This window comes from Pristis pectinata, chromosome 5 (genome assembly GCF_009764475.1).
Source record: "Pristis pectinata isolate sPriPec2 chromosome 5, sPriPec2.1.pri, whole genome shotgun sequence".
Taxonomy (NCBI): Eukaryota; Metazoa; Chordata; class Chondrichthyes; order Rhinopristiformes; family Pristidae; genus Pristis; species Pristis pectinata.
In genome coordinates, this window is record NC_067409.1 from 70,330,173 (window position 1) to 70,346,311 (window position 16,139).

At 42.6% G+C, this 16,139-nt stretch overlaps 1 protein-coding gene across 1 annotated transcript in view; it reads right to left on the reverse strand.

The window, feature by feature from the left end:
- Positions 1-850: 850 nt before the first annotated feature.
- LOC127570976 (rab effector MyRIP-like) overlaps positions 851-16,139 on the reverse strand; it is a 380,937-nt gene continuing 365,648 nt past the window's right edge. The window contains exon 17 of the mRNA XM_052016945.1: positions 851-958. Coding sequence (XP_051872905.1) covers positions 889-958 — 70 coding nt within the window. The 3' untranslated portion in view covers positions 851-888. The remainder of the gene's footprint in view (positions 959-16,139) is intronic.

Genomic DNA, 16,139 nt, shown 5'->3' on the forward strand with positions numbered 1-16,139 from the left:
ACTGTTATCGATATTTTTGGATTCGTTTAGAATTGCAAACTCCCAAAGATTTTAAGATTAAAAAAAAACAGACACTAGGCCTGCTTTATTTGGAATAGAGATCAGTAAATCCAGAAAGTATACAACAGTGGAGACGGGTATTTCAGGTCGATGGAATCGGTTCCAATAGATTATCGCTAATTAATTGTAATAAAGGTGGATATATATTGTGGACACGGGGTATTGGGGAATGGTTCGTCAAAGGTAAATGTTACAGAACTTGATTTTTTGAAACTTGGGACCAGCATTTGTAAATGGGTAACCAAGCTGCGCGTATTTTCCTGGCATGTGATGAACAGTTAAAAGTGCAGATATAACTGGGAAAACAGTGTCGGCTAACATGCCAGTTTCCACTCTCTAACCTCCCCGACGGTCAGAGGTTGGGGAGAGAGTTAGTCCGCATGATGGACAGCTAGCTAAACCCGACTGATTGTAGCCCATAACTTCCAGTTGGAGCTCGCCAGAACACGCTGGACGCCGGCTCCGAGAGAAGTCAGGAAAGGTGGGAGCCTCTGTGGCCGGGACATTTCCCTTCAGACCCACATTTTTCAAAAGGACAGACTTCATCTTCGTTGGAGCAACAAAGTGCTGGAGGAACTCAGCGGGCCGAGCAGTGTCTGTGGGGGGAAAGGAATTGTCGACATTTTGACCAATTGACGAAAGGAACCGTCCTGATGCAGGGTTTCGACCCGAAACGTCGACGGTTCCTTTCCCCCCACAGATGCTGCTCAGCCCGCTGAGCTCCTCCAGCAGGTTGTGTGTTGCTCCAGATTCCAGCGTCTGCAGTCTCTTTGTGTCCTGGTCTTCGCCGGATCTTTGCAGAGGGTCCCCAGAAGTACAATCACCGCCTCACGTCCGAAAGAGGGTCACCAAATTACAGGTAGCAAGCTCCCCAAAAGTCAATGAAAATAACAAAAACCTGAAATAAACAGAAAATGCTGGTAACACTCAGCAGGTCAGACAGCGGGTGTGTGAAATGAAGCAATTAACATTTCAGGCCGGGAACTCTTTGCAAGTGGCAAAGAGAGAGAGCCGCCTGGTCTAAGTTGCAGAGGAACTCACGATTAACATGTTTTCTCTTTTCCAGTTCTGACCTGAAACGTTAACTGATTCTCTCTCCACAGACGCCGCCCGACCTACGTTTCGTTTTATTCCACACGCAGATTTTTAAAAACAGTTTTAGAAACAGTTTGAAATGTCGGCAGCGGATTGGCGAAATCAGCCAGTCTGGACCATCACTAGTTTTTTTTTACTTAGAATCAGTAGTACGACTTCCGAGCGAATACATCACGCATGTGTTGTCCTTGATCTAAACGCCTCGATAATTAATGCTGAGTAACACAAGCTATTGAATGTCTGTCGGGGCTATGCACTGTTAGCATGGTGGCAGGGCGGAAAAAGTCTCTGTCCACTGCCCCAGATAATCATTCAGCACATTGGGGTGTGTGCACAGCCACGCGGGTTCAATGTGTCCCTGCAGAAACTATCCTGCACTTTGCCCCGAGGTCCTGGTGATAATTTTGCTGTAATTTTGCGGAGTTCAGGTTTGCAGGTAAAATTACCTCTCACTGGAGAGAAGGTCCCAAAATACCCTGTCCAAGTTACATTCAGTCCCCACTGCAACTTACCGTTGGTTGACAGGACGTCATGTAAAGCAGGGAGGGCATGTGTTTATCATGGCAGGTTTACATGAGCAAAGGAATCTATAAATATTGTATTTTAAATTTCCAACATAGGAAATACTTAACAAATTGATAGCATAACCATCATAACTAGATGCCCCAAAAAGTCCATGAAATAAACAGTTAAAACCTGAAAATACTCAGCAGAGTATCTGTGGAGAAGGGAAAAAAGCAGGCAGGTATTTCAACAGAACTGGGTGGAGATAAAGCAAGTTTTCAGATGCAGAGAAGGTGGGGAATGCATGGGGAGTGACTTTCGGGGGAAGCAGGGATGAGTGAATAACATGAAGGAGTGTAAATTGGAGAGGTAGAATGATTACCTGAAATTACCTTAAGGAAGAAAACTATGAATGGTGAAAATATGAAATGTAAAAGTGAGAATGGCTGAGAATCTCAAACTGTTGAGCTCAGAGTTGGGTCCACGAGTTCATAATGTGGCATCGATTTGCTAATCTGCCTTATATGCTTTAATGGAAATTTTATTGTCTATTGTTCCTCAAGGAGTTCATGCAGAATTGGGATGGAGAATTGAAGCGAGAGGTAACTGGAAGCTCAGAGTGACCCTTGCTGACTGAATAGAAGTGTTCTGAAAAGTGGTCACCCAATGTGCATTTGGTTTCTCCTTTGTAGAAGAGACCACATCGTGGGGCACTGAATGCTATAGAATGGTAGAAGTGCAAGTGAATCACTGCTTACCTGGAAGGAATTTTTCTGTCCCAGGAAAGAGGGATGGGAAGGGGCAAAAGGGAAGGGGCAAGAAGTGTTGTGGGAAGGGAATAGTCATTGGAGGAAGTCTATAAATGAAACTGAGTAAAATGCAATGCAGCATTGTATGGCACATCCTGCAGGAATTGCTTCAAGAGGATACTGTATTAATGGGCTAAAAATCTGTCAAAATTTTATTTAGATGACAGAATCTTTCAATCTGTTCTGGTGTAGAGGGCTTTCCACATGTAAATGTACAGAATGTACACATGTACAATTACACACACTATGGAAATATTTAAGTCTTCGTTAAAGTCCGATCAATAATGTGCTGGAGCAGTGATTCTGGAGTGTGGACCTTTTGTTGGATTATTTCCTCCTCATCCAGCTGCCTGAAGCAGTTCTGTGACAGATTGCCGGGATTCAGAGTAAGCAGGAGCAATGGGGCACCTGGGAGCTTGTACAATGGGGCCAAATGTCTACCAATGATATTTAAAGCTATATTAGGTGCAGTTAGAAAAAAAGATTGTGTAAAGAAGGGAGTTAGTTAAAGAAGAAAAAAATAGTTAGAATTTAAAAATTGCCTTAGGAAATTTTCTACCTGAGGATTTGAATTTTGGTTTTAATTGATCTCTTCTGGGTTGAATTAAAAATACAGGGTCATAGCTCTTTTTACAGGAAGGGTCTGTGTCAATAAGTACCTGCCACAACTTTGTATTGAATTTAATTCATATTTCACTGCATAATCTGTCAACACCTCAAAACTTGCTAGGAGCTTGAAGGTGAGGAGCCATTTTCACAAGGCACCTTCACAATTCATGGAATATCTTTTGCTACAAAGAAGGACTTGAACATTAAACTGGTTATTTGCTAGCAATTTATGATTTGCTGTGTTAATTGAATTAGTTGGCTCTCACCACCAGAATGATACAAGGTCTTTGAAGATCTAGCTGTGGGGAGGAATATTGTGCTCCCTGAAATTCAGAAGCTTAAGGGGAACTAAGGTAGATGGAGAACTATCCCTGCTGGTCGGGGAGTCCAGTGCTCGGGTATGGTATAAACATTGGAACCATATCTTCCAATGAAGTTACAAAACACTTCCACACCTGGAGGGTGGCAGAGGTTCAGAACTTTCTTCAAAGAACAACTAATGCTGGAGCAATTGATAATTTACCTGTGAGATTAATGGATTTTTGTTAACCAGAGGTATTAAATGATGTGAGGAAAAGGCAGGTAGATGTAAATAGGGTTTTACTGAATGGCAGAACTGGCTCAGTGGGCTGAATGGCCTTCTCTTGTTTCTCTTGGGCACATTGATGATGACCCAATTGGCATTCCACTACTTTGGAAAAGAAAACTCTGGATTGCAAAGTGTGTTGTCAATTCACCTACAGTCTTATCTTAGCATGAATCAATTAAAAAGGCGGTGGTTAGCAAACACTTCAGTGTAAAGCCTAGGACTATTTTCTAAAAATATTTTTGCAATGACTGCTACACAAACTAGGGGAAGGAGGAGGCCACCAGGCTCTTTAAAGCTACCCCACCATTCAATATGATCATGGCTGATCTATGCCAGCCTCAACTCCTCTTCTGTACCAGATCCCCATTGCCCTCAATCCCCTGATCTTTCAAAAATGTATCTACCACTACTTTAAATAGTTCTAATGATCCAGCCTCCTTAACTCTCTGGAGAAGAGAATTCCAAGGACTTGACTCAACTCTACAGAAAGAAATTTCTACACACTTAAGTTTTAAATGACTGGCTAAATTAATGAAGGGTATTGTATGAAATATTCTTTTTGCACAGCCTGTCCACAGCATCCAACAATGCCGAGCTGCACCTTCTATGGTCCCCAGTCTTTCGTGAATCAGCAGCAAGTTGCGCGGAGGAAGGTTCAGCTGATAGCCATCTGCACTGCATTACTGGTTGTGTCCATGAGTGCCTCCACTGCCCAGAGCAGAGGGCTGACCCATCACATCAATAACAGAAGTACGTAACCCAGTTTCCAAATGTGCTTGAGGATCTGTCATACTGAATGTGTAATGGAGCGAGAGAGTGAATGATGGCATGGGGAGAGGATGAGGTGATCTTAACACCCTCACAGGTCCAGTATCTGTAAAATATTATGTTAATAGAGAAATATGTAATTAAAGCTCTCAATGTAATTTGCTTTTCTATCTCTTCCTGTCACTCCATACATCCCACTCTCCTAAAGTCCCGTTGATATTTAGTTTGGATCATTTGCTATTCCTAAATCATGTCTGGGATGTTTGAAACATCTCTCTGGGGTTTGGTGGGTGAGATAAGATTTCTTTATTAGTGACATGTACATCGAACTTCACAACACTGTTCAGTCAGGTAAGACTGCCAGGAAGTCATTCAGTGAGTAATAGATTGATAATGGGTTTCTTTATCCACATGACTACACACTCAACTAATACCAGTGCTGATCTGTTTTACCAATTAATACAGTACGTTTCAGTTTTGAAGCTTTTGCACATCCCTCTCCAAAGCTGTTCAGTATTTTCACCAACACACATGCAAACCTTGAATGAAGCTAACTTTTGCCCTGCATTGGAGGGATATGGGCTGAACACAGGAAATTGGGACTAGCTGGGTGGACAACATGGTCAGCATGGACTGGTTGGGCCGAAGGGCCTGTATCCGTGCTGCATTGCTCATTGACTCTATATTCTTTTGAATATTTCCATCAGTTTCCATTTTAGATTTCCAGAATCTACAGTTTTTAGCTTTTCAGTTATCCTACAGCGTTGCTTACCTCCTACGAGGACATAGGGCAGAGTTTACAGGATTTTTCCTGAGGATTACACAAGTACAGTCATAATAGGGTTCACTTTCTGTGGTGCCAACCAACAAAGGGAAAGAGTCTTTCTGAGTATTTCAGGATCAAACTATCCCTTATAAATGGGATTCCACATAATTCACGGAAAGACTTCCATAATGTACACTATCCCAATAATGCCATTTACATTATTGTGGATTATTTTTCATTCAATGGCATCCATCTAGTTCTGATTTATTATGAGCTTTGCAGTGTAAGGTCACACCCAGAGCAACCAAATTCATTCCTAAAAGAAAAAATACATTTCATTAACCTAAACTAGATTTTCACAGCACTTGGTGCTTTTTTTGTAACCACCACATTCTTCAGTCTAAATTGTATTCATTCACAGATTCCAACATTGACCCATTCTGGTACGTGGACCGTGGGGTGAGACCAATAGGCCGATTTGGGAAGAGGCAGATGATGAGCAGCAGCAACCCGAGACCTGCTGATAACCTGGAATTGATCCTAAATGCCTTGAAAGAACAGAATGCAATTGACTCCAACCAGCAGCGGGAAGGGGAAGTCATGTACTAATGATCTCTGTGGCCGGAGACACATCTGGATAAACAATAGCGTGACTCCTTCCCTACCTCGCTCTTTGAAGCTTTTAAACTGCCTTTGTGAACTCTGCTCAGCTTGTAACCACCACTGTCCCTCATTCAATGCACCCCAGTATTTTCATCCTGTATCACTGTGTTCCAAGAAACATTCCTATCACTTCAAATATCTGCTTAGTTTTTAAAGCATTTGTAACTATGATAAATCTCTAAAGATAAAATGAAATGCATTAAATAAAAAGGAATTTCCACCCCAACAATGCTGTGTATTCATTTAATTTTAACATATTGAAATCAGACTAAGTCTATCTTCACGAGTTGATGTCAGACCTACATGGCGGGGAAGGAGGAAGGTATCATTAGTATCATTGTATCATTAGTGTTTGGATGTTTGGAGTTCTTTGCAAATGAATGAGGAGTAGTTTACACTATTAATTTCATTTACTATTCAGAGTTGCCATACATGGCAGGGTATCGACAATTAAATATATTACAACATCTCAAAGCACTTTTGAGCCCCTGAATACGGCTCCTTCTACAAAAAAAAATGGTGCTTAGCTGTGGATGTCACAATTGCAAATAAATCTTGGGGATGTAAGGGAGGAGTTTTCAACCAGAGGGTGGTTGGAATCTGGAACACACTGACTGAGACATTGGTGGAGGCAGAGACTCTCACAACATCTAAGTAAGCACCCGAGAAACAGTTGAGAAGGTTCATGCCAAGTGCCAGGGAATGCAGTTAGTATAGAAAGGCACACGATTGCTTGCATAGACACAGTTGGCCAAAGGGCTTGTTTTGGTCCTGTATGACTTCATAAGTTATAGAAAGGGTGATTCCCACTGAATCACTATGTGAACCAACATTGGGAATCAGCTCCTTGATGTAGAAGCTGCAGAAATTTATGTTTCCATTAAATTCCATAAAAGTGCTAGGAGAAAGGTGTTTTTATTCTCTCATGGGGTTTTGGTGCTGTTGGCAAGACCAGCATCGAGCACTGATCACTAATTGCCCTTGAGAAAGTGGAGAAAATAATCCAAAGGCATTATTCCAAAGAGTACTTCCCTTAAAATCGAAGCATATTGTGCTCATGTTCTCTGTGCAAATCCCACATCCAATCACTTCTGTGCATACGTTTTGACACCCACTTCTGGTGGAAATCCTGTCCTTTGGAAAATTGGGCTGGGGACTTCCGGAGGGCATTCACCTCAGCATGAATGTCACTTCTCCACCCTTACTCATTCACATCAATACATGTGGTGATAAACTCTGCCTCACCAACATAAATTGGAGCAATAACTCACAGAACCTGAGCCCACGGAAATAACACACTAGAGTACAGGCTGCAAAGTTACGTGGATCCATCGTAAACAAAGTAAAACAATAATTACGCAGTTGACAGTCTCTTATACATCCACTTTATTTTCCAAACTTATAGATATTTTAAAACATGTTACAATACTTGATTCTTAATGCAGATTTTGATTAGAAAGATATGGCACATTATTAAAACAGTTTTTCTTAAAAAGAATATAATGCCATTCATTCATTTTCCACAGGGATGCTTTATTACATCAGATGAATACCATCTTTCTCTGTTTTTAATTAATCTCCCTGGAAGAAACATTACACCTGACATCATACATATCCCAAAGCAGTGTTCAGGTATAGAGGAATACTTTGAAAGGTATTAAAATGCACTGTGATGCCCCAGTCTTTAAAGCAAAATACTGCAGATGCTGGAGATCTGAAATAAAACAGAGAATACTGGGGATACTCAGCAAGTCAGGCAGCAGCTGTGGAGAGAGAATCACATTTAATGTTCCAGAAGGCAGACACTTCATCATGAAGGATAGAGGTACAGTAGTGACTAGATTATCCAATAGAACTCTGGACCATTGATCAGAGGCTTGAGGTTTGAATCCCACCATGGCTGCTGGAGAATTTACAATTCAAATCATTGAAATTCAAATCATTGAATAGATCTGGAATTTAAAAAATCTAGTCCCAGTGACAACAGACATGAGACTACTGGACTGCTGTGAAACCCCTCAGGGAGTAAATCTGCCACCCTTGCCCCATTTGGCTTATATGTCACTGTGGACCTATCAATGTGATTGACTCCAAACTCCCACCTCAGTTCAGCACCACTTGGAGATGGACCATAACTTCTAGCATTGTCAGCAACTTCCCCAACCTGCGAGCAAAAGAGGAACAGGGCACTGATGGGAGGTCATGACCCTAAAACAATTGACCTTCTCTCCACAGGTCCTGCCTGAACAGCTGAGTATTTCTAGCTTTTTTCTGTACTTAGATCTTTCTTGATCTGTTTAATTTTTGATAGGACATATTTTTTAAAAGGTGAAGTAAATCCAACCATCCTTGTTGCTGAATATATTCTAGATGGTAAACTAGATGACTTACTCTAGCTGACTTACTTCCCACCCAACAGCACCCTCTCCATTTTGTTTGATTTATTGGTCAATAATCCAACAAACTGGGATTCTTACGTGTACCCCCAGTGTTGCCACACCTATGTGTTATGAACCAGCAACATACACCGAGTCATGTATGTGTTAAAAACTACTTTATTAATAACTACTTATGATAATAAGAAAAATAAAAGTAAAAATGTTAGATCGTTAGAAGTAAAAATGTTAAATCTTAAACACTAACCCCAAAAACTAAACTCGTAGTGTGTGTGTGGCAAATTCCCAAACTCCACGTCCAGGAATATTTCTCAGAGTTCAGTTCAGCAAGCCATAAGGTGAAACATGAGCAAAGGCTTCTTCAACCACCACCGTTGACTGAAGACAAAACGTAGATGTAGACAGAAAATAGAGAGTAATTACGAAATCCAGATGTTCCACTTTGGAACCCAAACGACACCTTAGAGTCCACTCAGCAGTGATTACTCCACCACATCTTCCTCACCCTGAAAGGCTCTCGAATCGTGGCTGTCCACACAAATACCCATTTCCTTCTACAGGTTAACAACAAAGTGAACTCCACTGCTTTGTTCTGAAGTATCTGCCACCCCGAAAGGCATCCAAATCATGGCCGTCCACACAAATACCTGTTTCCCTCTACAGGTTAACGACAAAGTGGACTCCACTGGATTACTCCAAAAATCCATACGTGGATTGTAGTGACAGACACAGTTACTGCTTTCCATCCATCGATAGAGACAAGCAAGCTGGTGTCTCTCTCTCTCTCTCTCTCTTTAGACTGACTCCGACTGACTGCTTCAAAAACATCATTACGTCCTTTATCTTCTGTTGTCGTAACCATGCCAACACACACACACACACACACACCACTATGCTCTATCTTAAAGGGACATTCACCAATAGTAACCTCGTTCGTAACATATTCCCTCTGCTATTATTATCAAAGTGCTTTGTTTTTGTTGCCCCAGAATTAGAAGCAAGAGTTATCCATTTACCCCCCTTAAGGATGCTCCACCATAAGGTATTTCAGCTCCCCCTGCCCCTCTCCCCCCCCAATCCCCATATCTCTTGTCCTCCTCAGTGTCCATGAAGAGCTCTGTGGTCCGGAGCTGTGATAAGTTGTGTGCATACTTGTTTCAGTTTCTGTATCTGAAGGATTCATTGCCTGCAAAAACCAACCAGTGAACCTACCCATTATAACCATGATGCATTAGGGAGAGGGAAGTTAAATCCACATCTTAGCAGCAATCCAAGCACTCCACAATAACCAGTTTTTAACAGGAAGAGGCCTACTCATGCATCATCGCTTAGTAGTGTCCACAGTTCCCATTGTCAACTTTATTAGTTAATGATGTGAATTATGAAGAAGTCAAACCTTACAGAGCTGCAAATCAAATATCTCTGAGCAATATTTGTATGGAAAAGATAAGTAACACACCTTGTGGGAATGGTCAGCTTCAGTGGTGTTTTGAAATGTACCTTGAGGTTGTGGGAGTCACCGGAAAGGCCAGCATTTATTGCCCATCCCTAACTGCCCCCGGGAAGGTGGTGAGGCACATGTTTGAATTGTTGCAGACCACGTGGTGAAGGTACTAATTACACCCATGAGTGCCACAGGGTAGGAGACTCCATGGTTTAGACTCAACACTTAAAGTCTACTCTATGGTCAGTCAGTTGAGAGCACATCCATGGCCTTTTGTCACAACATCAACACACAGGTATCAACCCACTGGTACTGTGAAGCCCAATCCCAGTGCAGGAAGGTTAAATCTGCATTGGACCCTAAGAATACTGGAAGGAACGTTAAACCAATAGCTTCAGCAAATCCCTGGGAATAGTGTAAAGTGTCATCTGGGGAAATTTAGAGGAGTTGAGTATATTTACACAGGGGCTCAGACTCAGAGCAAAATTTAGGCACAAACATTCAATGGATGAACAAGTCAATGAGACAGCCCAATCTGACAGGCCAAAAGAACAGTACAGTCAGTCGAAGTGAAAAGACGAAGCACTTCTATGGCACTGTTCACCTCACCATCAGAATGCCCCATTTGTCCACAAGCATCACATGACATGGTGATGTGGTTTGGAAGTGCAAGCAGAGAGTTATACAGCATAGAAACAGACCCTTCGGCCCAAATCATCCATGCCGACCAAGATGTCTGTCTAAGCTAGTTCCACAGTTCCTATCTGTGTACCTGTCCAAGTGTATTAAAAATGTTGTTATTGTACCTGCCTCAACCACTTCCTCTGGCAGCTGGTTCCATATACGGACCACTCTGCATGAAGTAATTGCCCCCCTCACATTCCTTTTAAATCTGTCCCCTCTCACGTTAAACCTATGCCCTCTATTTTTGGACTCCCTTACCCTGGGGCAAAGACTGTGTGCATTCACCTTATCTATGCCCCTCATGATTTTATACACCTCTGTAATGTTACCCTTAAGTCTACTACACTCCAATGAATAAAGTCCTAGCCTGCCTAACCTCTCCCTTTAACTCAGGCCCTTGAGTCCCAACACATCCCCATAAATCTTCTTTGCACTGTTTCCAGCTTAATGACACCTTTCCTATAACAGGGTAACCTAAACTGTACATAATATTCTAGGTGTGGCCTCACCAACATCTTGTACAACTTCAACATTATGGCCAGCTCTTATACTCTGTCCCCTGACTGATGAAGGCCAGTGTGCCAAACACCTTCTTCACCACCCTGTCTACCTGTGTTGCCACTTTCAGTGAACCATGTAGTTGTACTCTGAGGTCCTTCTGTTCTACAACACTCCCCAGGGCCCCGTCATTCACTGTCCTATCCTCATTTGTCTTCCCAAAATGCAACATCTCACATCTCTCTGAATTAAACTCCATTTGCCATTCCTTGGCCCACCTACCCAGCTGATCAAGATCTCCTTGTAATTTTTGATAACCTTCACTGTCTACGACACCACCAATTTTAGTGTCATTGGCAAACTTACTAACTGTGCCTTGTACATTCATATCCAAATCTTTGATATAAGTGATGAACAACAATGGGCCAGCACTAGTCACAGGTCTCCAGTACGAGAAGCAACTTCCTACTTTCGTGATTTCAGTTTGAAGAAATTAAGATGAGCTTAACTTAACTGAAAGAACTTACAGTTGTGGGAAGAAGGTGACATGAAACATTAGCAAGTACACAGGCAAGGTACCATAAATGGTACATGAGCAAGTAAGGAGTAATTTTCATTTACATGTTATTCATAATTGCCTGATGCCCTCTCCTCCTCCTCTGTCCTCTCTGCACCTTCAAGCTAACTTGATCTTGTCAGCTTTCCAGTTCTGATATAGGGTCCTGAAACGTTAACTCTGTTTCTCTCTTCACAGATGCTCCCTGAGTGTTTCCAGCATTTTCTGTTTTTTATTCCTGAAAGGGATTATTTTCACAAATCTCCAGGCTATATGCTGGCATCATATTATAAGCAAGCCCTCATTAAAAATGCTGTGAGCAAAACAGAAGCAAATACAAACATCTACAAGGAAAAAAAGTCGAGAGATATCACATTTCCAAAGCATTGTCATATGCAATCTTGTCATTGCAATGTCAAGAACATAATTTTCATGTGCAATAAGTTGGGCACTTACAATTTGAAGCTAACATTTCTTCAAGCAGACAGACTTCAATGATATTTTTCTCTCTCTCTTAATTCAGCCTCTCTTTGAAACCTCTCATGCACTGCCTGTATTCAACAATGGGACACCATGTAAGGGGCTGTTAGTTAAAACAGTTGTGGACAAGTCATGATTTGACTGCTGGGAGTAATGTAAAGTGGTGGCGACGTTACCAGATGATTGATCTAATTGAGTTCAAACCTGAAATGATAGCTGGACTATTTATGTTCAGCTGGGCAGCACTTTAGCACAGCCAGAAGAGCTGTTGCCTTGCAGAACCATAGATGCAGGTTCAATCCTGACCTTGGGTGCTGTCTGTGTGGAGTTTGCATGTTCTCCCTGTGACCGTGTGGGTTTCCTCCGATTTCCTCGCACATTCCAAAGCCGTGCAGGTTGGTAGTTTAATTGGTCACTGTAAGTTGCCCCTAGTGTGTGGGTGGGGGGGGGGGTTAGAATCTGGAAAGAATTGATAAGAATGTGGGGAGAATAAAATGAGACTAATATAGGATTAGAGTAAATGGGTCGTGGATTGTCAGCATGGACTTGGTGGGCCGGTTTCCGTGCTCTCTCTCTTTCTGTGACTAATCAACTCAATCTGGAATTGAAAAGCTAGCATCAGTAATGGTTAAACAACCACTAGACTGTCATAAAAATTCATCCAGTACAATAATATCCTTCAGGGAAGGAAATCTGTGGTCCTTACCCAGTCCAAAGCACATGACACAACATTCCCAGACAATGTGGCTAGTTCATAACTGCCCTCTGAAAGGTCCTGGAAAAGGACAGTTCAAAGCTAACTAGGGTTGGGCAATGACATCCAATGCACTGCTCCTTTACCAAACTACCTATCCAATTGGCAGTGGGCAAGTCTGATAGATCTGCAACAGACACAAAATGCTGGAGGAACTCAGCAGGTCAGGCAGCATCTATGAAGGGAAATAAACAGTTGACATTTCAGGTGGGAAGGGTCTCGATCTAAAATGTCAACTGTTTATTTCCCTCCATAGATGCTGCCTGACCTGCTGAGTTCCTCCAGCATTTTGTGTGTGTTGCTCCAGATTGCATCATCTGCCGAATTGCTTGTGTCTCTGACAGATCTGCTTCGATTCAGCATTAGCAAGGCATTTGGTTCATTTATTACTTGACCTTTACATCCAGAAATCACATCTCTGCATAACCCTGAGGCCCTGCAGAGATTGCTTTATGTGAAGGGTGCACTACAAATGCAAGATGTTCCAGCAAGAATTTCTAAAAGGGGAAGCGTCAGAACCAAGTTGCAAGTACAGGTCCTCCCCAGGTTATGACAGGGTTCTGTTCCTGAGAACTGCTAGTAAATGTGAACAGTTTGCAAGTCGGAAATGTGGCCACCAGTGATATATTTAAATAAAAACCAAGGCCAACCAAGGGTAACGTGTAGTTAAACTAGGGTGTTTAACTCAACCATTCAGATAGTGCCATGAATAGAGTTCCCCACAGCATCCGTCAAATTCATACCACCACAGTCTCCCAAACACTCGTTGGTATATAGGGCCTGTACATAAGTCAGGTGTTTGTAACTTGGGGAGGAACTGTACATCTGTTTTCCTTACTTTGGGCCAGTTCAGATATCCTGTCTGGACTCCCCTGAGTAGATCACAAGTCCCCAAAATATCAATGCAGTGACTAAAACCCACACTTCGTCCAGCACACGCTGCGTAAAGCACAAGGTGCACATACCACCCAAGGTCCTGTGTCCCAGCGTTAAACACAATGAAGCATTCAGTAGCATGTGGTTCACACTGAATTGTGATGGCTGAATTGCAACACTCTACATTTATCTGGAATATGAATCTTTACCATTTCCTCTTGTCATTTCTCTGAAGCCAATTATTCTTTTCCAATAACTGTTTTGATCTTTGCTTGTTTCTGCAGGTTAGTACCTTTGCCTCTGTGACTGAAAGAAGGGCTTGATGTCCCCATCGTTTTTCACAAAAAGCAACAAAAATATATCATTCAGCAACCCTGCTCTGCAATCCATTAAATCTGGCTGAAAGTTTGTTATGCTCAACATAAAAGTAAAATCAATGAACATTTGAGACCCAAATTATTCATCTGAAAACAAGCGTGCATTTTAAAACAATAATTTTTAAAAAAGCTTCAATGGCACTGTCACTCCAAGGAATAATCACCAATGGAACAGGAGCATCAACAATTTGGCAGGGGTACAGTTTACCCCAGGATTTTTTTGGTTACTTGGACAACCATTTCTCATTTGAATAAGATAATACAGTGGACAAATCACTTACAAATAAACTTGCTTTCAAATACATTGAGCTTGTGCTATCATACAAAGACAAATCACATACATGAACACCACAAGTTCTGTACAGCAAACACGCCAAAGTGCTTTTCAAATAGTGTGGACCAATGTTACAGAGACCAGTCACCATTCTGAAAAAGTCTCTTTGAAATTAAGGCAAAATATTTGATTTACCAAAGGAAAGGTATAATCCAGAGGTGTCACAGAGTGAACCCAGGAAGGTATCCAGTCAGAGTCTGCTTCTAGGGGACTGCGTGGTGGCAGGTTGATGATCTGGGGAAAGCTTTCCATGGCTGTTGAATCAAGGCACTCTATGGACAACCATAGGCAGTGAGTGATGGTCAGCGTGCTGTCCACTTCTCAGTACAGTAGAGACTTCTGCAGCAGAGAACAGAACATAGAACAATTACAGCACAATTCAGGCCCTTTGGCCCACAAAGCTGTGCCAAACATGTCCCTACTCTAGAAATTACTAGGCTTACCCATAGCCCTCTATTTTACTCAGCTCCATGTACCTATCTAACAGTCTCTTGAAAGACCCTATCGTATCAGCCTCCACCACTGTTTCCGGCAGCCCATTCCACGCACTCACCACTCTCTGAGTAAAAAACTTACCCCTGACATCTCCTCTATATCTACTCCCCAGCACCTTAAACCTATGTCCTCTTGTGGCCACCAATTCAGCCCTGGGGAAAAGCCTCTGACTATCTACCCTATCAATATCTCTCATCATCTTATACACCTCAATCAGGTCCCCCCTCATCCTCTGTCTCCATAGGCAGGAGAAAAGGCCGAGTTCCCTCAACCTGCTTTCATAAGGCATGCTCCGCATTCCAGGCAGCATCCTTGCAAATCTCCTCTGCACCCTCTCTGTGGCTTCCGCATCTTTCCTGTAGTGAGGCGACCAGAACTGAGCACAATACTCCATGTGGGGTCTGACCAGGAACCTATATAGCTGCAACAATACCTCACGGCTCCTAAATTCAATTCCCCGATTGATGAAGGACAATACACCATATGCCTTCTTAACCACAGAGTCAACCTGCGCAGCTGCTTTGAGCGTCCTATGGACTCGGACCCCAAGATACCTCTGATCCTCCATACTGCCAAGAGTCCTACCATTAATACTATATTCCGCCAACATATTTGACCTACCAAAATGAACCACTTCACACTTATCTGGGTTGAACTGCACCTGCCACTCCTCAGCCCAACTTTGCATCCTATCTATGTCTCTCTGTAACCTCTGACAGCCCTCCAAACTATCCACAACGCCCCCAACCTTTGTGTCATCCGCAAACTTACTAACCCACCCCTCCACTTCCTCATCCAGGTCATTTATAAAAATCACAAATAGTAAAGGTCCCAGAACAGATCCCTGAGGTACACCACTGGTCACCGACCTCCACTCAGAATATGACCCTTCAACAACCACCCATTGCTTTCTGTGGGCCAGCCAGTTCTGGATCCACACTGCAATGTCCCCTTGGATCCCATGTCTCCTCACCTTCTCCATAAGCCTCGCATGGGGTACCTTATCAAATGCCTTGCTGAAATCCATATACACTACATCTACTGCTTTCCCTTCATCGATGTGCTTAGTCACATCCTCAAAAAATTCAGTCAGGCTCGTAAGGTAGGACCTGCCCTTAACAAAGCTATGCTGACTATTCCTAATCATATTATACCTCTCCAAATGTTCATAAATCCTGCCTGTCAGGATCTTCTCCATCAGCTTACCAACCACTGAGGTAAGACTTACTGGTCTATAATTTCCTGGGCTATCCCTACTCCCCTTCTTGAATAAGGGAACAACATCCGCAACCCTCCAATCTTCCAGAACCTCTCCCGTCTCCATGGACGACACAAAGATCATCGTCAGAGGCTCTGCATTCTCCTCCCTCGCCTCCCACAGC